The sequence below is a fragment of the Globicephala melas genome, chromosome 12, assembly GCF_963455315.2.
Source record: "Globicephala melas chromosome 12, mGloMel1.2, whole genome shotgun sequence".
NCBI classification, from domain to species: Eukaryota; Metazoa; Chordata; class Mammalia; order Artiodactyla; family Delphinidae; genus Globicephala; species Globicephala melas.
The window spans coordinates 82,641,530-82,664,623 of record NC_083325.1 but is presented as its reverse complement, the minus strand read 5'-3'; the positions used below and the strand labels follow the sequence as shown (position 1 = coordinate 82,664,623).

Genomic DNA, 23,094 nt, shown 5'->3' with positions numbered 1-23,094 from the left:
GCAGGGGAGATGTGAGTACAGGGTGATTGCACAAGGGGTTTCCTTCTGGGGCGATGAGGACGTTCCAGATTTAGACAGTGGTAATGAACACCCAACTTGGTGATATACTAAAACCTCTGAACTGTATGTACACTTTAAAAGGATGAATTTTATGATATGTGAATTAGAACTCAATTTTAAAAAAGAATCAGAGGCGGAGTCTTTGTCACTCTTTCCCTCTTGGAGACAATGTATATTAAGGAAGACTGACTAAATGAGAAAAAAAATTTGACAAATAAAACCATGTAGCAAAAATAGAAATGAAGTTTTCCCTCTCCTGAGAACAAAGAAAAATAAAGGGATCAGTGAACAGGCTAGAGAAGAAACATAACCTGGCCTGAACGAGTTAATCAATCCTAGTTTTATTTTAACCGTTACTAATCTGTAGTGTCTGTAGTTAGATCTGTCCTTCACAAAGCTAACCTGTCACCCCTAATCCTGTGTAATTTACATTCTACACCTGGGATTTGCTCCCCCTGTAATCTCTTGTAGCAAATCACCCCTTGTAGCCGTTTGCACTTCAGAAAGGAGGTCACAGACCGATAACCCAGAGACTAACGGACCCAATTACCGGGCTGCTGGACCCAATTACCTGGTTGCCTGACTCCAGTGGGGACTGTCTTGAAATAATGCAAGAAGAAGAAGAATGTAAGACCTTCACCATTTTGACCCTCATCACTCACTTCGGACTGCGAACTCCCCTATAAGAATCCCTGTACCTCCCCGGGCAGCAGGGGCACAGTTCTTGAGGCGCTGGCCTATTGTGTCTTCCCTTTGCCTGGCAAAGAAAATAAAAAGCCTCTTCACTTCTTAGCTTCCAAATCTCTGTATTTGTGTTCGGCATCGGTGCACAGGGAGCCAAGACTTGGCAAGAGCGTCACCCATGAGTTCCCAGCAAATATTTAAAGCAGCTTATTCCTCCTTCAATCGGTGCCAGGCATCACCAAAGCCGGCTGAAGAAATGACTGTTGTAAGTCAGTTTAGAATAACCTACTACCGACAGAAACTACCTACCCTGGACAAGCTGATCTTACTGCCATGAACACATCAGACCTCACCAGTTCTTGATCTCCTTTCAGTCCATGTGAGCCTGAACTATTCCATTATACCACAGGAGGCCACGACTTGTGCTTCAGAAGGCCCTATTCAGGTGGTCCAGCCACCCAGAAACCAGACGGCAGCTCCTCACCAACAGTACCAAGCCTGGGGTCACTGAGGCCCTGTCTCCCTCAGGACACCAGAAACACGGCAGCTCTGCCGAGGCCAAGCCGTGTGCTTGCGGCCCAGGACACGTCCTGGCTGCAGGCAAGATGCCTGAAGAGAGCACAGCTCAACAGGGGAAAAGCCTGGGAAGGCAGCTCTGAGGTCACACACACAACACTACTGGAGGCCTGTTTTGCTTCTGTAAATTAAAAAAGAACATGAAAAAGCAACTTACCTTCTTTAATGTAAATGTCAACTGTTTGCTGCCAACCGTGGTGTCCGATACACTCAATGTCCCATTTTTCGCTTCGAGTTTCAACCGGTCTTCAAGGGTTTTACTGCAGGAAATTTAAGAGAATAACATATTAATTAGCATTTTGTTTCGATTTACCATTTGAAACAAGTTTTAATTAGAATTGATCACACGAAGAATGATCTTTCACAAATTTAGTAAAGACAGAAAATGGCATTCGTTTAATACAATCAATGGAGAGAATCGCCGGCACTCAAACCGTCATTATTCAGACTCAGCAGATCCCTAGTAGAAACAATGGCTGCCCCAAACACCCACTAATTTAATATTTTAAGTGGGGGTTCCACATATTTCAATGGTTGCTACTTATCTTACTAAATCACATTTCTGAAGCCAAAAGGCAAAGGAGCAATATTTCTGAAGCCTGTAATTTACCGTAATAGTCAGCGGCACTTACGCTGCTAAAGCATTTTATATGTAATCCACGCATGAGTTAGGTATGTGAGCATCTCGGCAACTCATTCACCTTCTACAAAGGCCTCAACACAAAGGCAGCTCTCCAGGTCGAGCCACAGAGAAGTGCTATGAGAATTCTGATTTGTCCTTCACTCGGTCTTAGCTCGTGGACCACACTCATCACCTACCGTATGACCAATGTGAAACGTGAATACTCGTCTGATTACACAGAGAGAACGAGAGCAGTTACACTGAGGGTAAATTCTATCTGATCCAGCCCTAGTCACTGCTACTTCTCCAGGTGTTTTCCTTTCAATTTCTTACCTGAATTACCCTTTCCGACACAATTTGCCCAAATTTCAATTTCATTTTATTTCTTGATCATGTTTCTAAGGTCTCTTTTTATAATCTTTGTCACTGTTATGGTTTGCTGTGCCCGGCAACTGACTGCCAGCTACAACAATCAAGACGTTAAATTTGAATTTTGTACCAGTTATACAACACTTCATTGAATGTTCTTATAATAATGGATTATTATAAAATCAGATCATTGTTAAGCTGGTTTAGAGCGAAAAAACAGAATTAAGCCTAAAGATAGACATTTTGAGTAAGTTTTAAAGTTAGCTCTAGCCCTTCTAGAAAAGGCTAAAAGCAACACCCTCATATCCCTGGGATGAAACTAGGAGGGGAGAAGAGAGGGAACAAAAAACAAGAATATGGTTTTCTCTTCTATTCGGTTCCTTCCTCAAAAAAACGTAAATATACTTCCCTTTCCAATCCTCCTTGCACCAACTTAAAACTGTGCACTCTTTTTAAAAGTTAATATGAAAAAACTTGGTTGAATTTAAAAGGGGGTGTGCGCACTGTGTGAAAGGGTCTTCTTTTTCCTGAAATATGATCTTCGTAACTAATTACTGAGTAGAACACAGCTCCTAAATGATCCATTAGACAAAATGATGCTCCTTTGAAATTCTGAAGCCAATGTTTGATGTTTACACCTTTGAAAGCCCTACCTCTAGTTTATGACTACTAGTTAGTACTAAACATACCTTTTTTACATGATTTGAGACATAAACGTGGTTAGCATAAAAGTGGCACTGTTTTCTAAGCAATAATGTTATTAAGAAGCACTTTTAAAGTACTTTTCATCTTCAAGGTTCTTAACAGACTAATTCTTTCAACATTCCTGAGACAGAAGCGTTTATCCTCTATAGATGGCACAAAGGGAGGCATGATGTTCTCTGACTTGCCCCAGGCCACAGAAGGATTCAAGCCTAAAACCAGGACTCCACCTGAAGAATTCCTGGTTTCCAGGAGTGTGTCAGACCAAGCCTGATTTATAAAGGTTTGCTCAGGAAATGTGTCCACTAAGTATTCTAAATGACAAGCTTCCACATGACAAACTGAATGAGAAGTTAAGGTTTGGTTTCGCCTTTTTTTCACTTGAGCAGAACTCAAGGGTGACGTGTAAACTGACTCCGGCGCGCCTGTGACTCACGTCAGCTCTGCAAATTCCTCCAACCCTTCATTGCACTTTTGTTCTTTCCTTTCAGAGCTACAAGTGCTGAGATTTTAAAGGTAACAGGAATTCTGAGTAAGTATGGAGCCACTGAGACAAGGTGGTACACAGAGAACACTAATTTGGGAAGAAAAAGACTTTTTAAGTCAACTGTGGGAAATGACTCCTCTTTTCAGGGTGACCTATTTCCTGCAGGTAGGGCAGAGGAGCTCTGGTCTCCTCTCCGTGTACCTGGCCGGGCACCTGCAGAAACTTGTTCTGCCTCGGCTGCTTGGAGAGCCCTAAGCTTTAGGAGGAGCCGTGGCACAGGATCAGACGCAGGGGCCGAGGGCAGAGGCTCCCGCAGTAAAGCAGGCCCCGCTGCCCTCCCTTTAAAGGCGGCGTGTGGAAAGCGGCTGTGAACCACCCGTCCCGAAGCCTGAATTCCCGAAGTGTGAATTCGCTCAGAGGGGACTGAAGACGCAGTCAGGCCCCTGAAAACTGTCTACTGTAACCTTAGAGGAAAAGGCAGAACCCCTGCACCCCCGCCCGTCCTGCTCCCGTTCGCCCAGCGCTGGCCGGTCCTCCGTCCTGCTCCTCCTCCTGTCTAGGCTTCGGGTCGCGGGCCTCTGGCTGCTTTGTAACTGACGGTGAAGTTAAGAGGTTTAGGGAGAAAGTACCCCCCTGCCGGTCACAAGACGATCAAAACTCCCCCACATCTGCGGGGACTGCTGAGAAGACAGACATGGGCTGCAGAAGGTGGAAAGTGACAGGAATGACTCAGTATGGGATGGAGAGGGTATGGGGGGAAGAACCTACACGATCAGTGCGGCTGCATTAAAAGCACGAGGAAAAACGGGCATACACTACGAGGGGAAAAAAATCAAATTGGATATTTATTAGATGCCCCAAGACAGCTGAATGATTTACTTCTTTGAGGCTTTAAAACACACACACACACGTATCTATTTCCTTAATTAAAACTAATTAAAAATAATGCTCCTTCACAGCGTTTTTAAATCACTCTGTGAGGAAAGGGAGGTAGGGGATTGGAAGACGTACCTAAAGGCACCTGCTTTAGTACAGCGTTGAGAAGAGCGAAATGAGCTTAACAGAAAGGAATCACCCCACACCGTCTACATCAAAGGGAGTAAGAAGAGAATGGAGAAACACAAGTACCTAAAATTTAAGTACTTCGTTTTAAATATGTAACTTTGACAAATATTTACATACGCTGTCAAGGTTACTGGAAACTATTTCAGTGCTTTCAGTTTGCACTCGTGGCTTCAAAGTCTCTATCTCAGCAGATACAAGTTCAAGCAACCACGAGATCGGTTATCTCAGTGTGCAGCTCAGTTCAAACTTGAGAAGATCCCTGACGGCCAGTGTTGTTGCAAGTGTGGGGAAACAGGCACCCTGGCAAGAGGGCACAAGGCCCAGAGCCCTTCTGGAGGCCGATCTGGCCAAACTGACCACACACCTCTTTCGGTCCAGCAAATTCCATCACTAGGTAAGGCAGTCTAAGGAAATTCTTGCGCATGTGTATACATTTATAACTGTGAGAAAGGAAGAGAAAAACAAGAAACAATCTAAACATCGAAAATTAGATAGCATGGCCCATCCATCTTATGAAGTTGTTTTTTTTTTTTTTTTTTGGCGGTACGCGGGCCTCTCACTGTTGTGGCCTCTCCCGCTGCGGAGCACAGGCTCTGGACGCGCAGGCTCAGCGGCCACGGCTCACGGGCCTAGCCGCTCCGTGGTATGTGGGATCCTCCCGGACCGGGGCACGAACCCGTGTCCCCTGCATCAGCAGGCGGACTCCCAACCACTGTGCCACCAGGGAAGCCCTTCATGAAATATTTATGCAGCCATAAGGCAGACCTCCATGTATTTACCAGGAAAAAATTTCAAAACTTATTGTTCAGTGAAAAGAGCACATGAAACAGCAACAAGGTTAGTGCAATCCTTTCATGTCAAAGGCAGAAAAGCTAGAACTGTACACGTGAGTGTGTGCATATACAGGAGTGACTGAAACCTAAGAAGGCGCCCAGCGCAGGACCTCAGGAAGGGAGTGTGGGTAAGAAGAGACTTTCACCTTCCATCCTGTGTTCCTAAGTATTACAATGATAATATGCTCGTGTATTACTGGAGCACATATTACTGGAGTAATAAAAGATTCTCTTTTTTTTAAAGTGAAAGTTTGGAATTAAACTGCTTTCAAAATTAGATTTTAAAAATGTTTATATTAAAAACGAGACTGCGTTCTTTTAGTGCTTATCCACAGTCAGTGAAGAAAATTAGCTGAAGAGTAAAAACTGGCCATAGTTATTTAAAGTGGATAAGTTTGCAGACATGATAAGCAGCTCACCAAGAGCTACTGAAGTAGCTGGTGAAGAAGATGAGGTCGTCAAAGGCAAACAATGTCTTAAAAATCTTTGAATTTCCAGGACCTACCAGAGGGTAGGTGCTTCAAAGAATGCTTTCATGAATTGGGCTGAAAGGGCCACCTAGCATGTAGTATTTATTACCCAAGAAGAGGAGCTACCCTCAACTACTGAAATTTAGAAAGTTATCCCAAGGACTCTTTCTCTGGGGTTTACCAACAGACACCTCCAATATTTACATCACCTGCTGCAGACCGAGGCTGCCCCAGGTAACTGAAGAGGCTGATGTGCCCAGATTCCTGCCGGCGGCCAGCTGGCGTGAACTCCCAATCTTTCTACCTAGAAACGCAATCACCTCCACGCATCCTGACTTCTCTCCCTTGTCTCTGAAGATGTACTGGTGCTCCTGGCCCCATTCACTCCGGACTGCTCACCTAATTAGCTCTGCCAATTCAGTCCAGTCTCTCACTTCTTCACTCTCCCCTTCCTCTCTGCGTCCTGATCAGTCACATCTCTCAAGCCTAGAAACCCTTTCCTATCAAGTTACTGGCTCTGAATACCTTCCTTTCACTGCCAATGTCTTGAGAGAACCATCTATGCTAATTGCTCACAATATTCTTTTATCTCCCATTCATTCATCAATCCTGAGAAATTCATCGCAATAAGACACTCTTCCTACGGCCTTTTTCCAATCTCCATTCCGGGGCCTCCCGTGCTCCGCCTGACATTCGAGCCACGCCCCTCTCGGTGAAAGTCTCTCCATGTTTGGCTCTTTCGTTTTCCTCCCGCCTCTTGGGCAGCTCCTTAGTAATGTTTACTGCCCACATTCTCCTTTACCAGCCCTCGAAATCAGAATTCTCAGCCCCAGCCTAGCGATATATTCCCAACACCGCTAAAATCACATGTGTTACTTTGCATGCACTTGTATGCTGTCAGAGAGGTGTACGGTTTTCATCATAGACACAAGAAAAATACTTGTTCCCAAGGGCTCCACTCTTAGCCCTCATCTCCCTCTACATAATGGTGGGAAGTCTTTTTTATGCCACAGTTTCAGTCCCACAATGAAGCTGGTATCTCTTAAACCAATGTCTCTGGCCCACCTCCTACATTTCCATTTGTCAGCTGGACATTACCAAGAAGACATTTGGGTCTTGCAGACTTAATGTGCTGAACACCTGGCTCAATACTTTAGCCTTAAATTTGTTTTTTCATTCTGTATTCCTTATCTCGGTGGCAACATTGCTAGACATTTCAACGTCACCCCTGACTCTTGTGACATTAAATTAGTGACCAAACAGTGCTGTAGTGTGTGTGTCTTATTCTTAGACGTACTTATGAATACTCAGGCTCCTCTCCACCCCACACTTCAGGCTTTCGTCACTTCCCACCAGGACTGCTGTGCAGTGTGTGAGCTGACCTCACAGGCCCAGTCTCTCCCTGCATTCTCTCTAAAACTGCGGTATTTCATAACAGTCTCTGGGGAATAGGGACTTTTTCGCTTATGTTTTTATTTTCTACAACAAACATGTACTGCTTTTACTGTGTAAGTATTTCCATCGTTGGGAGGAGGGGCTGAGCAGATCTGATCACGTTCATCTTAGCCCAAACCCTTCCCTGGCCCGCCAGGACCTGGGTCAGGGCCTAACACGCCTCTCCGGCTCATCAGCTGTGCCCCTGCCACTCACTCTGCGCTCTCGCTGCACAACGAGAGCGCTTCCCTCACTTCCACACAGCAGTCCTCCCTCCACGCCGCTCCCTCAGCCTAGAATGCCAGCTTTCCCACCCTGCTTTCCGTGCTCATCTTTTTCTTTCAAGAGACCAGTTTTAATAGGACCTCTAATAAAGATGCCCTCAAATCTCTAAAAACTGACCCTCTTTCTTCCTTGTACACGTTCCCCAGGCCTCTGAACAGCTCACAGTGTCAGCGAGAATGGGAATGCAACGGGCATGTGAGCTGTGCTTTTCCTTTCCATCCCCCGGGCCTAGAATAGCACTTTGCTCACATGAGGCACCCGATGAATGACTGACTGATGAATGGGTGGGTGGGGAGGCTGCCAGGTGGATGAGCAGACACACAAACAAAGCGCAGCATACTGGAAGGCATATGAAAAGGTGCTGACAGACATGTGCATTTACCTAAAGCCTTGTTACTACGTCAAGCAAAGGACTCACTCAAGCACCCGGTCAGGATTCACTCTTCACTTTTCCCTTTATAGAAATGGTTTTACGGTTGGGCAAGTCCAAGTGAACTTTTAAACATAATACACTTGCTTCTGATGTTGTGTTTTGTTGGTCGCCTTGTGGTAACTCACAGAATAAACATAAGGAATCACTATAGCTGTCTGAAGGATAAATGGTTCAATGCTTCATTAAATAACATTAAAATATTACAAGTTCAGAATTTGCCAGAATAATCCGGTCAAGACCAGAGTTCAGTAAGCAGTATGTGCCAAAACGCCAGCCAACTGCAGGCTGTTCACACCAAAGGGTCATTACTTTAAGCAACTTGATTTGGCTTTTAAGCTTGTGTAAGTATCATCACTCATATAGCTCCTCTTCTCAAAAAAACTGTTTAACTTATTGACGTTTAACTTAGTAAGAACGTTTAACTGCACTGCATTAACTTAGCTATTATTTATCATTAAATACTAAATTTTCATCCCTTTTGTTTTTTACATTAATATCCTACTACAACCCACAGGCAAAGCAAGAATGTCAGTGAGTTTAGTCATGACTCCCACCCCCAAATTGTGGCTTCCTGTTACCATGGTTACCCTGAAAACAACTGCTCCCAGATTTTCCTGGGTTTCAGGTAAATGAGTTCTTTTTCAGCAGATCTTGAAAGGGTAACTTCCAGAGTTGCCTGACATGTAGGCAAGGCATAGAAGATTCACACTCTCACAAGGGTTTATCAAGTGCCTACTCGGGTCTAGGTACTGATCCAGGAGCTAGGGGTAAATAATGCAAGACAAAAACAGCAGATAATCTAAAAGGAAATTCACTCCACGGAATCAGAATGCTGAAAACAAGCAGTCTTCCCTCTGCTTCTGAGTAGGACTCCAGATAAAAATCTAAGAATGACAGCTGCATAAAAAGCGAGGTGCACATACTGCTGATGGAAGGTAAAATGAAGAAGCCTCTTTGGAAAACAGTGCGGCAGTTTCTCAGAAGGTTAGACACAACGATACCATGGGACCAACAATCCCACTCCTAGGTACGCAGCCGGGAGAAATGAAAACATATGTCCACGCAAACACATACACAAATGTTCATAGTACCATTATCTGTGATAGGCAAAAACTGGAAACAACATAAATATCCTTCAACTGATAAATGGATAAATAAAATGTGGTATATCCATATCCTGGAATATTATTTGGCAATAAAAACTAATGAAGTACTGACACATACTACAACGCGGATGAACATGTAAAACATGCCAAGTAAAAGCTGTTGGACAAAACACCACATACTATATGATTCCATTTGTATGAAATGTCAGGGACTTCCCTGGTGGTCCAGTGGTTAAGAATCTGCCTTCCAACGCAGGGGACGTGGGTTCGATCCCCCGTCGGGGAACTAAGATCCCACATGCCACGGGGCAACTAAGCCTGTGCACCACAACTACTGAGCCCCCATGCTCTGGAGCCCATGCACCTTGACTGGAGAGAAGCCCGCGTGCCCCAACTAAGACCAGACGCAGCCAAATAATAAATAAACAAACATTAAGGGAAAAAAGAAATGTCAGAATAGGCAAATCTACAGAGGTAGAGAATAGATTAGTGGATGCCCGGGGATGGGATGGGGTAAATGGGGGTGAATACCAACGGGGTAAGGAATTTTGTTTGGGGGCAATGAAAATGTTTTAAAACTGACTGCGGTGGTGGTTGCAGAACCCTGTGAACAGGCTAAAAACCAACGACTTACACACTTTAAGTACGTGACCTGTATGTTATACAACCTACATTTCAAGAAAGTTGTTATGAAAAAAAAAAGTGAGGTTGGTAGGTAAAGAAAATTTCTTCAAAAGATAGTAAGCCTATTACTAGACTCTTTGTCTACCAACGTCTCTTTTGTTAGTCAGAACCAGAATTTCTAGGTGCTCCTGGATCTAAGTTGAAGGGTTTGCTCATCATTTGGTTTCCCAGATATTTGCGAGAAACTACTGAAATAAAGACGAACAGGCACATCTCCATTCCAGAAACAAGTCAGCCTGTCTGTCAATATCTTCCCCACCTTTTCCCCCTCCTTCCGTCTGAAAAACCACATTTTTCAAAACGGGAAGGTGGGGGCTAGAGAAGTACAGGGTGTAGCGCTGGTACCGCCCCTGACCTAATGCCTCACCTGTCTCGCTCGGGCCCTGCTCCTCCCCCGCTTTCCTTGGCTCCCCAGGCCTTTAGGCTCTTCTTACAAGGTCATCTACTCTGATGGGCTATCGATCCAAGTCCTGTATATCAATACTCAGCCTAGAAATTCTCAAAGCAGAGACTTGGGTGACTTAGAGCTCATACACGTTTTGGGCTTACATACCCAGCTAGTTCCTTACTTAGACACTTGAAAACTGAAACTGTTTAAATAATACCATTTCTTTTAAGGTTGATTTTTTTATTGTGGTAAAATATATATAACATAAAAATCACCATGTTAACCATTTTTCAGTGAATAGTTCAGTGGATATTCACACTATTGTGCAAACATTACCACTGTCCATTTCTAGAACTTTCTTATCATTCTAAATTGAAACTCTGTATCTCATTAAGCAATGTCTCCCCACCCCTCAACCACTGGCAACCACCATTCTACTTCTGTCTCTATGTATTCGACTATCCTAGAATACCACTCTTTCTGATCTCTCAGTTTTCCTACAAAAGGCTTAAAATTCCTGGCAAATTTTCCAAGTGACCTTTTTAATAATCAGGTAAACTACGATGAGGGTAAACATAACTGAAATTCTAACTTTTAAAAATAACTTTCTGTTAAAGAAGTTGTTACCTCTTAATTACCACCGTAATTTAAGAGTGTGGCTTCTGCAGTATGAAAGTGCTCCGACGTATATATTTACCAATACTCATGGGGCCACACGCTGCACCTTATTGTATGTAAACTATACCTCAAAAAATTGTTAAAAATAGTCACAGTAAAGACCAGTGTATTTCCCCTCAGGCCTTGTGGTGCTTCCCTCACATTAACTCCAAAGATCCAAACGCCACCTTTAGGGCAAGGAGAAAAGCAAGGCTGGGACAACTCGATGAACCTTCACTGAAGGCTGTTCTACTCACTTCATCAGCTTCTGCTTTGTGGCAGAATCTCTGAAGCTTCTGAATTCTTCGCCTGCTTTGATCTCATAAAACTGGGGCTTGAGGACTGTCTGCCGGTCCTCCCTGAGCCGTTCCTGCCGCTTCACTTTTTCCTCCTGTTGGAGAAGTCGGCGCTGTTTCCTGACCTCTGCAACCCAGTCTTTGTCATCATCCGAACTCTCAGAACTTTCTGCATCACTTGGTTTTCCTTCCGGTTCTTCCTCCTCTTCCTGAAAATAAAAATAGTAAGAAGCAGCTCCTCTCCCCCAACCCAAAACACTGACCCACTATTTTCTTTTAAACAGCATTAGCCCATCAGAGTACGTGACCTTGCATGCATCGGAAAAAACATCTTTAATTAAATAAGATATATTCCTAAGCTGAAGGTCAAACAAATTACAGCTCAAGTTTGTTCAAAGACTCTTTCAACCTACACAGAAAACTTTATTTTAAACAAACAGGAGCAAATTCTAAATGATAAAGAGTACGTTACTTTTTCATGAAGTTCCTGTTGCTCTAAGAGTCTTAGTTTCTTCTTCCTTTTTTCACTAATTTTGGAAACAAGTGGATTCAAAAGCCTAAATTCTTCACTCTCTTCGTCTACTTGGAAGTCAGGGTTCTCAAACATAACTTTAAATCGATCATCGGTGAGAATATTAGGAAGGCTCTGTAAGAAAAAGAATGTCAAAATTTAAAGTTAATACTGGAATAAAATCTGACCAGAAAGATGGCTTAAACACATTTTACTCAATAATAAATTAATAAGCTACATAAAGCACAACTTATTAAATTATGAAATTGTTAAAAGAATCAGTTTCCAAAACTTTCTAACTGCTTATCTCTTACCCACAATCAAATTCGATTCACCCATTTCACAGAAAATATGTATTAGTTGGCCGATGCACACAGTGAGCTGAGACTGAGCCTTCTGGCCTAACTTTATGCTTAACACGTTAGAAAGAATTTCCTTCAATTAACATTTTTTGATGCAAAAACATTTTTCAAGAAAATACATGTTTTTGAAACATGGCTTTTTAAGCATAGCTACTATACTGAATGAAAATTAGTGAGACTTTCAACTTCATATTCTAAAACTGGTAGAGGAAGTTGCGTCAATCACAAGTCAAGAATTAACAAGGTGGGGAGCTGGTGGTGTAAGTTTACTGACTCTGAGCTATTCGGAAACCTAAGGGATATTTCCTTCCCTCATAGGACAGCCTCATCGATCTTTTTCTCCTAGGCCATTTAATTGTTCTCAAAGGATATAATGTGAGACTCTACGATACTGACATAATAAAACTTTACTACTGAGACCCATTTGGGATAGCTCAGGACTTGACACTGTATTCCCTTTTATTTATACCACTCTGAACAGAAACATTTTCTAGAATGTACTGTAAATTTATCTGTTCACTTGAACAGATGATAATCTTATACACTCAGGGCTCTCCTATTGTTCCTTATCTGCACTAGGCTTGGAAACAAGATAAATTAACCTGCTTAACATGGTTTGTAAAGTAAACAGCCTGAGCACAGGCTGGAAAAAATGAACCTGTTTGTGGTAAACTACGGCTCTACTTAACAGACTTTATTTTACTGGCTGCTTCTCCACTATTGGGAGTAAATAAGGCTGTAAGTAGTTGAGCTCAGAATGTTGTATAACTGAGCTACACAAAAAATCGGTAAACCACGAGACATTAAGGAACTTGGGCTATTTATTACCTGTATGTACCTAAAACCTGACAAACCCTTACTAAAATTCTATGATATACTGAATATATATTTGAGATATATCGAAGTCTTCCCTGACTAAGTATCATTTCCAAGACAGATTTAGGTTCAAGGAAGAAACAAAGATAGGTAAGTTCTAGTTCCTGATCCCAAGGCATTCACAACCTAATGAGCAAAAACCTTAAAAAGGATGCTAGACAGAGTTGAAAGTGCTCTAGGAGCAGAGAGGTAAAAAGTAATTCCAATAAGGTACACCTCAGAAGGGTTCACAGGGGATATGCATCGGGGAGGAAGCTTAAAAGATGGGTAGTTTTCAACAGATAGAAATTTGGGAAGAACATTTCCAGACAACTGAGGAGTGGTGAACAGTCTGATAATGCAAGGATAATGGCAAAATTTGAAAAAGCAATTTTTGATCAGGCCAGATGGTAAAGGATTTTAAATACCGTGACATTATTCTGCAGGTAAGGGGAAACTATTAGGGAAGAAGAGGATAAGGAGGAAAGATACAGACAGAAAAGTGCGTCAAGAATCTCAGATGACAGGGCTTCCCTGGTGGCACAGTGGTTAAGAATCCGCCTGCCAGTGCAGGGGACACGGGTTCGAGCCCTGGTCTGGGAAGGTCCCACATGCCGTGGAGCAACTAAGCCCGTGCGCCACAACTACTGAGCCTGTGCTCTAGAGCCCACGAGCCACAACTACTGAGCCCGCGCGCCACAACTACTGAAGCCCATGCACCTAGAGCCCGTGCTCCATAACAAGAGAAGCTACCGCAATGAGAAGCCCACGCACTGCAACGAAGAGTAGCCCCTGCTCGCCGCAACTAGAGGAAGCCCGCACACAGCAACGAAGACCAAATGCAGCCCAAAATAATAAATTAATTAATTAAAAAAAAAAAGAATCTCAGATGACAAAAAGAAGCCTGCTTTGCGATTCCGCAGCGGTGTGCTACATGATGGGCTGTTGAGGGAGAAACCTGAGTCATGAGGAAGACGAAGAGGCCTCTTGAGGAAACTGGGAAAAGAGACAGGGCCTGAATTAGGGCAACTGGAATCTAAGGGTGTTTTAGGAAAGGATGATAGTGAGATACACTTCTAAGTTCGAACTGATAGATACAGCTACAGATGAGATGGGAGGAGGAAGACTGAAAAAGAGGGGTAAAAATTTTTCTCAAGGGTCTAGCTTAAGTCACTAGAAAGCTGGTGATACAGTAAGTCAGGATTCATCACTGGAGATGATCAGAAAAAGAGGCATAGGGTGGAATAAAGGACAAGAAATTATGTACCAAGAAACCAAGACATCCCCCAGTAGCTAAATAGTAAGTACACCGTGGTACATTCAAGCAACTGAGTATTATTTAGCGCTAAAAAGAAGTAAGGTTTTCAGCCACAAAAAGACATGGAGGGACCCTAAATGCATATTACTAAGCAGAAAGAAGCCAATAGGAAAAGGCTACGATCCCAACTATATGACCCTGTAGAAAAGGTAAAACAATGGAGACGGTAAAAAGATCAGTAGTTGCCAGGGCTCAGGAGGAAGGGGTGAACGGTGGAGCACAGAGGATCTGAGGGGATGTGAAAATATTCTGATGTTCTAATAGTGGATACGTGTCATTATACATTTGTCCAAAACCGTGGAGTGAACAACCCCAAGAGGAAACCCTAATGTCAACTGTGGGCTTCCGGGGATGACAATGTATCAATGTAGGTCCATCGATTGTAACAAATGTTCCCTCTGGTGGGAGATATTAATGGGGGGAGGGGGGATTACGCACGTGTCCGGGCAGGGGTATATGGGAAATCTCTGTACCCTCCTCTTGATTTCGCTGTGAACGTAAAACTGTTCTAAAGTAAAAACTGTCTTAAAAAAATATCCAGTGCATGAGAAAAGTTAAAGAAATTATGTTCCATGTGTATATGTATAACTGATTCACTTTGTTATAAAGCAGAAACTAACACAACATTGCAAAGCAATTATACTCCAATAAAGATGTTAAAAAAATAAATAAAAAATAAAGTTCAATTGTTTGAATCAAAAAAAGAAATTACGTTCCATTTAAGACTGGTTAACTCAGTCTATGGCTCAAGGAGAACATCATCTGGATTCTGACAGACACCATTAGGTGCCTAATATCAAGGCACCAGGACTCAGGAGAGAAGAGGGGGATAATCTGGATAAATTTTAGAGTTACCTGTAAACACAGGATACGTAATACTGCCAAAGACCACATGAATAGCTATTGGCCTGTTACACATTTTCAGGTTTCATGTATATATATACGTAAATCCCAAGGGAAAACTTTTCTTTTTCATCTTACTGTATTATTACATAATCACATTTAACAAATAACTGAGAAATGTGTTAAAAAAGGATATGTTGGCTAGTATTCTTTTTTCCCTTAATTTAAAACAAATAAGTTGCATTGCCTAAAGACAAGTACGCCTTAGAAGAACAAATATAAAATACAAACTCTTCTAACCCAGCTGTAAAAATATTTCCATCAGAGTTTCCTAGTCTGTTTGTTTTCACAGCTGTCTAGGATGAGATGTAGTTAGTGACGTTCTATAGTAGTTCACGAGCGTCTGGCTAGCGATCTGCCCCATAAATACACATGTCCACATGCCGAACACTTGCCACTGGAATTTAGGAAACATCTTAAAGTATTGCTCATGCCACAGCCCTGCCTCAAAGAAGTATATTGTGTGCAGATCTGAGTAGCATGCTTATTATCAATACTTTGTCCCAACACAGGGACATATATGAGAAATACTTAACATTTAAAACAGATTAATTCTTTCAATGCTATGATATCTATGAAACTAAGGTGATGCAGACTTCTGAGTAAAGATGGTGGTTTGAACATGAGCATCTTCTATCTCTGCTAAAACCCCACTAACACAATAGAAAAGGGGCTTTAAAAAGACACAAATCCTTAAGGATGAGAAGGATAGGAAAGGAAACAGGAGCGATGAGGTTGCAGAAGCTTAAAGGAAGGTCTAGCACTCGCGGTCTCCAGCTGGAGGGAGGCTTCTCTGGAGGGCAGGACGTGGCCAGCTGGGGCCACAGCACGGGGAGGCAAGGGGAGCACCTGGCACCAAGGGGGTGTAGGCGAGGGGCTGAGGTGCCACCCACCCCGACACCCCAAGCCCTCCTGATGGTAGCTCTCAGTCCTCAGAACGTTGGCAGCCAGGCCACCAGCCTCCAATCAGGAGACTCGGAGCGGCGGAGAGAAAGGCTGAAAGATGCTGCCGCTTGGCGCTTCCCCAAATAAACAGTTTGGCCAGGTCAGCACACAGGACTGATGAGCCCTGTCTCCACCTCAGAGCCTCCCGTCAGCTTTTCAAATCTTTCACTCTTTAATTTGAACAAATGACCATGAATCACAGCTGGGAAAGACTACTTAAAATTTTTTTAAGAAAATTTCCCAGTACTGTAGAACCTAAGTTCCTGGATTGAAAGAATAAAGCTGAAAGAATAAATGAATTAATTCTTAATTAGAATTAATACCATCAAATTAATTAATACCAAATACCACCAATTAATACTACCAAATTTCTAAGTTTGGATAAGGTCCAGATGTTTCGCGACATTATGAGGTGGGTCACTTGCCACCGCAGATCCAACATCAACTGAAAGGTAAACATCTTAGACTTTAATTATGTTATCAGTGATAGTGATATCTGGGAACATATTTCACCGTCGGCCTCCATGAAATTTCAGCCGGAGCCAAAGCAGAACATAACTGCACCATGCTGACTTTCAAATCAGAAGTTATCAGAGCTATTAAAGCTCCTGCGGGTTTAAAGAGCTGAATTCAAAGACGAGACTAATGAACTGCTGATGGATTTAACAATTCCTTCAAGTCTTCTTTACAATTATAATGAAGAAGTCTTTCCTTAATTCACGAATGGTTTTTAAGGTCTTTTTTTGGGGGCGGGGGGGGGGAACCACACCACGCGGCCTGTGGGATCTTAGTTCCCCGACCAGGGGTCGAACCCAGGCCCTGGCAGTGAAAGTGCAAAGTCCTAACCACTGGACCGCCAGGGAATTCCCCAGGTCATTTTAATTAGATAAAACTGTTAAACAAATCATACAAACTGTCTAATAACAGACTCAGATTTTTAGATGACTATATTTAAGTATTTCTGGAAAGAAACTGAGCTCTGGTAATGGAGCCTGACTTGGGTGAGCAAGCCACTAAGAGCAGATAAGCACACTGTACAAACGCCGCTCTCTGGCAGGGTTCTACAGTTCACACAGCTACAGACACCGTGCTTCCAGCTTCCAACAGCTGAAGGGAAACTGCTTGATGGAAGAAGATAAGAATTTCCAAGGTTCTTCCTCTTTGCACTTGCAGTAGAAATAGCACATGGTCTGATGATTCTTTACAGGATAACCCTATAAATGTTTTGACTGAAACTGTCTTAAAGGCACAGACAACCATGATTTTCCCATTGACTCTACAGATCACTTTGCATGTTTTCAGCTCCCAGGGTCGTTGTTACCATCCCGCACTAACGTGCACAGCAAGGGCCGCCTGTGTTCTCCATCTCTTCCGGCCGTCCCTAACCTCAACGAAAGTCTGTGAGGCAGATGGGGGGATGGTGAGAAAAGGGCGCTTCCCCCACATCTCCACAATCATAAGGCCTTTAAAAAGGATCCTGATCCTTAACTTTTTATGTGTATGCCGTGCTGCACAAAGTATCAAAATTAAATTTTAAGTGCCCTACTCTCTATAACATTAAATGTAATAAAGACTCATAAGCATAAAACATAGAAAAGAATACATCTGCAGCCTAAATTAGCTTCACTCCCTCCCTACTGAAACTTCAGGGCATGTAAATCCAAAGACCACTTCCATTAAGCTTGCAGAAGGACATATAAAGCTGAAAGGTACCTGCCTAACCATCCTCAGGCTGGGCTAACAAGACAATCAATGTGGGGACTTCCCTGGTGGCGCAATGGTTAAGAATCCGCCTGTCAAAAAAAAAAAAAAAAAAAGAATCCACCTGTCAATACAGGGGACACGGGTTCGATCCCTGGTCCGGGAAGATCCCACATGCCACAGGGCAACTAAGCCCATGCACCACAACTATTGAGCCTGTGCTCTAGAGCCCGTGAGCCACAACTACTGAGTTTGTGTGCCGCAACTACTGAAGCCCACGTGCCTAGAGCCCATGCTCCGCAACAAGAGAAGCCACTGCAATGAGAAGCCCACACGCTGCAATGAAGAGTAGCCCCCGCTCACCACGACTAGAGAAAGCCCGTGTGCAGCAACGAAGACCCAACACATATATAAATAAATATAAATAAATTTATTAAAGAAAGAAAGAGAAAGAAAGAAAGGAAGGAAGGAAGAAAGAAAGGAGAAAGAAAGGAAGAAAGAAAGGAAGAAAGAAAATAAATCAATGTGAATACTCTGAGGAGGAAGTCAAGGTGCAGGAAGCACTTACATTTTAAACATTTTAAGATATACATATATACTTAATACACTGATGTAAAGCAGGAAGGTGCACAGTCATAGCATATAGATGTACAAATTCATATAACAAGTTTAAGTCATTGTTTCAACATCGGTATACTATTCATGTAATCAAAGTAGAAATGTAAAAGCCATCTATGTACTTACTTGTGTGTGTGGGGGGGTGGGATGAACTGGGAGATTGGGACTGATTCATGTATACTAATATGTATAAAACAGATAACTAATGAGAACCTGCTGTATAGCACAGGGAATTCCACTTCCATGTACAGCAGAAACTAACACAACGCTGTAAAACAACTATACCCCAATAAAAAATAAATTTAAAAGAACTGGAAAAAGAAGGGAAAAAAACAGCATATTAAAAGAAGCGAACAGACCAGGATAAGAGGATGCAGAAAGAATGAGGAGGCCAAGGATGACGGAGGGAACAGTGAGAGTGAACCCGTTCATGGCACTGGGAACGCCCCTCGCTGGTCCTATTCCTGCATCTTAGAGAAGAACAAGCTATGACCCAGTGAAGCTGAGGATCACCCATGATGACACAACTAGTTAGCAAGGGGGCCAGACTCAAGACCCTTTAGTTGCAGTCCCTTGACGTCACTGAAGAGAATGGTACAAAAATTAACACATGAAGAGCTCACTTATCTCCTGTTCACTTACCTGGCTAAAAACTGGAGAGAGAACCGAGAAAGAATAAACAAGCAAACAATCCCCTCCTGAGAGCTCAACACAGCTGGCCCAGATACGAGGTTCGGCCATCTATCTATTCAGGCAGGTCCTGCAGGCTTGCAGGAGAGATCGGATCTTTACACCTCATTCCAGAGAACAGCCCATCTTGGTCATCTGCCTGTCTGATCTAAGCAGGTAAGAAAACAGCACTGGGGAGGAACAAGGAAGCCTTCGCATATCCGGGAAAATCAGAAAAATCTCCTCCTGTCTTGACAACATCAGCTAAATGAAGCATTGACCCTTATTTAGTTTACAGCCGACCTTTCTCTATTTTACATTAGGAACGGAATGTAGAGAGCAGTATTCATAGGCGTGCACAGTCCCAATGACGCCAAGTCTAAATGAAAACTGGTTACTTGTGAAGTTATAAACAAACCCAGTTAGTACAGAGAAAAACAATAAACAAACTCAATACTGAACAATAAAAGGATTACTTAAAACACATGCACAAGATAAAATACGCAGCTCTCAAAAATATTTACGGAAGACTTTTTAATAAAAATGGGAAGCTATGTGTGTTATTTTATAGAACCAGGATAAATATTTTATATATACAGTAGTATCCTGCTATTATAGTTTATAATTTTAAGATAAATAAGACAGGAAGGAAATTCACTAAAATATTAATGATGCCTTTGGATAGAATTATATGGGTGACTTTCTTCTTTATATTCTTTTCTACAAACTTCCCATATTGGGCACATACTATCTTAAAAGCAAGGAAAATAGAAAACTAAATGCATTTTTAAAGTAAAAAGAAAAAAGATACAAGTTACTGTCAAGAAAGTGGAGAAACAATTTATCAGTATTTTCTCTGCCTTATAAAATCTTACCTTAACCTTCTTTTTCCATGTAGATCTTTGCTTTTCCTCCTCTTCCTCAATTAATTTAAGTGCCAGCTCTTTGTTAACTTTTGGCAATTTCTAGTAGAGGTGAAAAAAAAAACTGTACTGAAACACCTACAATTTAGCTTTAAAGGTTAAAGCGAAAAGCAGGGACAAGAGGACTCCACATCCTAGCCTGACCTGTGGCCAATATACACACACTCACTGCTTTTAAAAACTTAACAAATAATCTGGAAAAAGGAAAAACCTGTCACTAGTCTTTTGCACTGAGAGTGTGTGCATGTGTTTTAAACAATGTCCAGTTAGAAATGATTGTATCACTTGGTGGCTGACCTCAGTCGGAAGGCAGAAGGAGATGGGGTTTGCGCTTCCCCTCTGCTTGCCGTTGGCGCGACGTCACCCATCAACGCTTCGTTGTCCTGGCAACAACAGGTGGCTCCAGCAGAGCAGGGAGTCCATTTTGTGGTTCTCCCACGCTCCCGGAACAGCCTCATCCTACCTCGGGAACCCCAGCGCCAGCTGTCAGCCCTCCACGGAGGTCTGAGTCCCAGCTCTCAGGCCTGCCTCTCTCCTGTCGCCCAGCCCTGGAGTGTTAGCTGCTCCCTGAAGCCACGGCCTCTCTTATCAATACCTCAGTATTTTTGCCTTTTCAGTTCTCTAATACCTGGGTAACAATTCTTTACATTAAATTCCCTCCGTTAATAGAATTAGTGTGGCCTGATTCCTGTCTGGGCCCTGGCACAGTCTAATGACCATTTCCCATGATCCAAGCAGCTAGCCTAAGACACTCCCAAATGTCAGAAAGAAATGGGGATTAGCAAAGCAACAACACTCCAAAATCTATATCCCTATTTGAAAATAGCATCATGTTTTCCTGGTAGGACTGACACTCTCAGCTCACCTGGCATTATTTTCCCACAATACCATTACCATAGAGTCTATAATGATAAAACTGTAAAGAGTATCTACCCTCACAACAAATAAAATATACCAGAAATATTAGTAAAAGATGTAAACTCAGGATGGAAAAACTAAGAAATGGATGGCAGGTTTCTTTGAATAATAAATAAAATACAAATGAAGTACCTTTCTCTAGTAGATTCAATGCTGACTACAATATTTACCTTTAATTGGACTCTCTGTGCTCTTGTTTCTTCTATCTTCTGTCGGATCTTATCTTTCCTATATTCTTCAAAAGCAAATGGATTTACCATCAATTTCACCTTTTCAAAGTGGAAAAAAATTAAAAATAAGAGAATTGTTTTAGCAGCACGTCTCATATACAGCATGACTATCATGCCAAAGAACAGACAGATCGCTTACAAATCTTAAGTATGTTTTATAAAAACGAAAGTAAGTAGAGAAGAAATGGCTACAGAATGCTTTTATTTATCACCTAAAATAACTGTAGTTTTGTACTTACCCTGTGGTAGAGTCTTATATCCATGAAAAATCCATGCATATATGCCCGGAGAAAAGGCGATCCAATGAGATGGGTAAGCCCTGGGCAAAGTTAATCAAAAGAGGGCAGATCTTTATGAAATCTTGATTAAAACTCAACGATCTTTCATGACAACAATTTGATTGTAAGTTCACTTCTGAGTAAAAATTTAAGGATCAGAATTACTGATCTTCTTCAATAATTGCAAAGAAAATTTTACTCTGCTTCAGCAATATCATCCTTACTTCTTTTTAATGCAATACTAAGCATAAAAATGATGGCAAGGTCTTTATGAACTATGACAGGGAAGTAACGAAGGGTTCCCTATACAAGTGGTTCTCAGAATTTTGGGTTCCATGAGCTATAGTTTAACTTTAAAAATAACACTGAGGGCACTTCCTGGGCGGTCCAGTGGTTAAGACTCCACGCTTCCACGGCAGGGGCACAGGTTCGATCCCTGATCGGGGAACTAAGATCCCGCATGCCGTGCAGTGCGGCCAAAAAAAAAAGCCCAAACAAACAAAAAATGCTGAGCTCAACGCTAGGTTGTCAACTTTCAAACTGCCAAGTAGGAACAGTGCTGGGGTTGGGGGGAGACCACTGTTATGGCCCATAATTTCCAAAAACAAAGGACACTGTCACAACAGTAATGTAGATAGGGCATGTTTTCCCCCCAAAAGAACAGCTTTTGGCAAATTTATACCAACATACATATTATATACAGACATACTTCATCATGGATGAATTAAAAGTTCAATGCCAATCAGTGTTTGGAAGCTTTAAACAGTATCTTTCACAGGGTTTCCTAGATTTAGATTTCATTTACAATTAGTGGTGCTGGTGGTCACATAAGGATACTCTGCCTATGTCACAGAAATTGTTTATTAATTGCAAATATTTACATAGAGAAAGGTTATGAGAATATTTATGTTCAGAATAAGACCACCTATGACATACTCACATAAAAGGCAGCTTTAGTTGGTATAATACTAAGTGACTACGTTTCCAAGGAAAACATTACCCTGATTTCCAAATTTAAGAAATAAACATCGCTCCAGACCTAAATATCACTTACTAGGAAAATCACACAGACGTACAAAACAGTATACATTACAGAATAACATCAAAAGGCAAAATTAAATTTAGGATAATCTCATAAAGTAATAAGACTTGGTCAGAAAAATACTTTCCTGGAATTCATTAGGTTAATAAAACCACAGGGTTTGGATTTGCACAGGAGAAACTTAAAAGGTGGTAGGGGGGTCGGGGGGAGGGAGGGCTGAACCTTAATGAAATGTCCAATGCGTAACAATCTGCATTTAGGTACCTGCACATGTGTGCTCCTAATTATTTGTTTCCTCTGTTAGGTATATAAAATTTATATTTATGGCCCAGCATTACTCCCATTCCAGGAGAAAGCTTTTCATATTCAAATAATTCTACACAGAGAATCTGGCAGGAGCAGCAGCTTTTCTCATCATTAGCTCCACAGAACACTAGTCCCAAGAGATCTTTGAGGAAGAAGAGGTTCTATGATCAAGTTAAGTTTGGGAACTGTTTCATATTCTCCTCCCACTCCTGGAGATTTATAGTGTATGATGGCATTAAAGGCTCAAAGAAGTCCATAAATAGAGAAACTGATTTATCTTGGCTTAACCTAACATTTCTCAAACTTATTTGCCACAAAACTCTTAAAATGATAGGTAACATTTATGTATTATGTTTCAAAACTG

At 42.1% G+C, this 23,094-nt stretch overlaps 1 protein-coding gene across 1 annotated transcript in view; it reads right to left on the bottom strand.

Moving 5' to 3' along the window:
* The window catches only part of NOL10 (nucleolar protein 10), an 88,208-nt gene that overhangs the window by 5,247 nt on the left and 59,867 nt on the right, over positions 1 to 23,094 (bottom strand). The window contains exons 15-20 of the mRNA XM_030844605.3: positions 21,344 to 21,423; positions 21,045 to 21,143; positions 19,909 to 19,998; positions 11,624 to 11,797; positions 11,113 to 11,360; positions 1,478 to 1,580 (exon numbers count right to left, since the gene is read on the bottom strand). Of these exons, the coding sequence (XP_030700465.1) occupies positions 1,478 to 1,580; positions 11,113 to 11,360; positions 11,624 to 11,797; positions 19,909 to 19,998; positions 21,045 to 21,143; positions 21,344 to 21,423 (794 nt within the window). The remainder of the gene's footprint in view (positions 1 to 1,477; positions 1,581 to 11,112; positions 11,361 to 11,623; positions 11,798 to 19,908; positions 19,999 to 21,044; positions 21,144 to 21,343; positions 21,424 to 23,094) is intronic.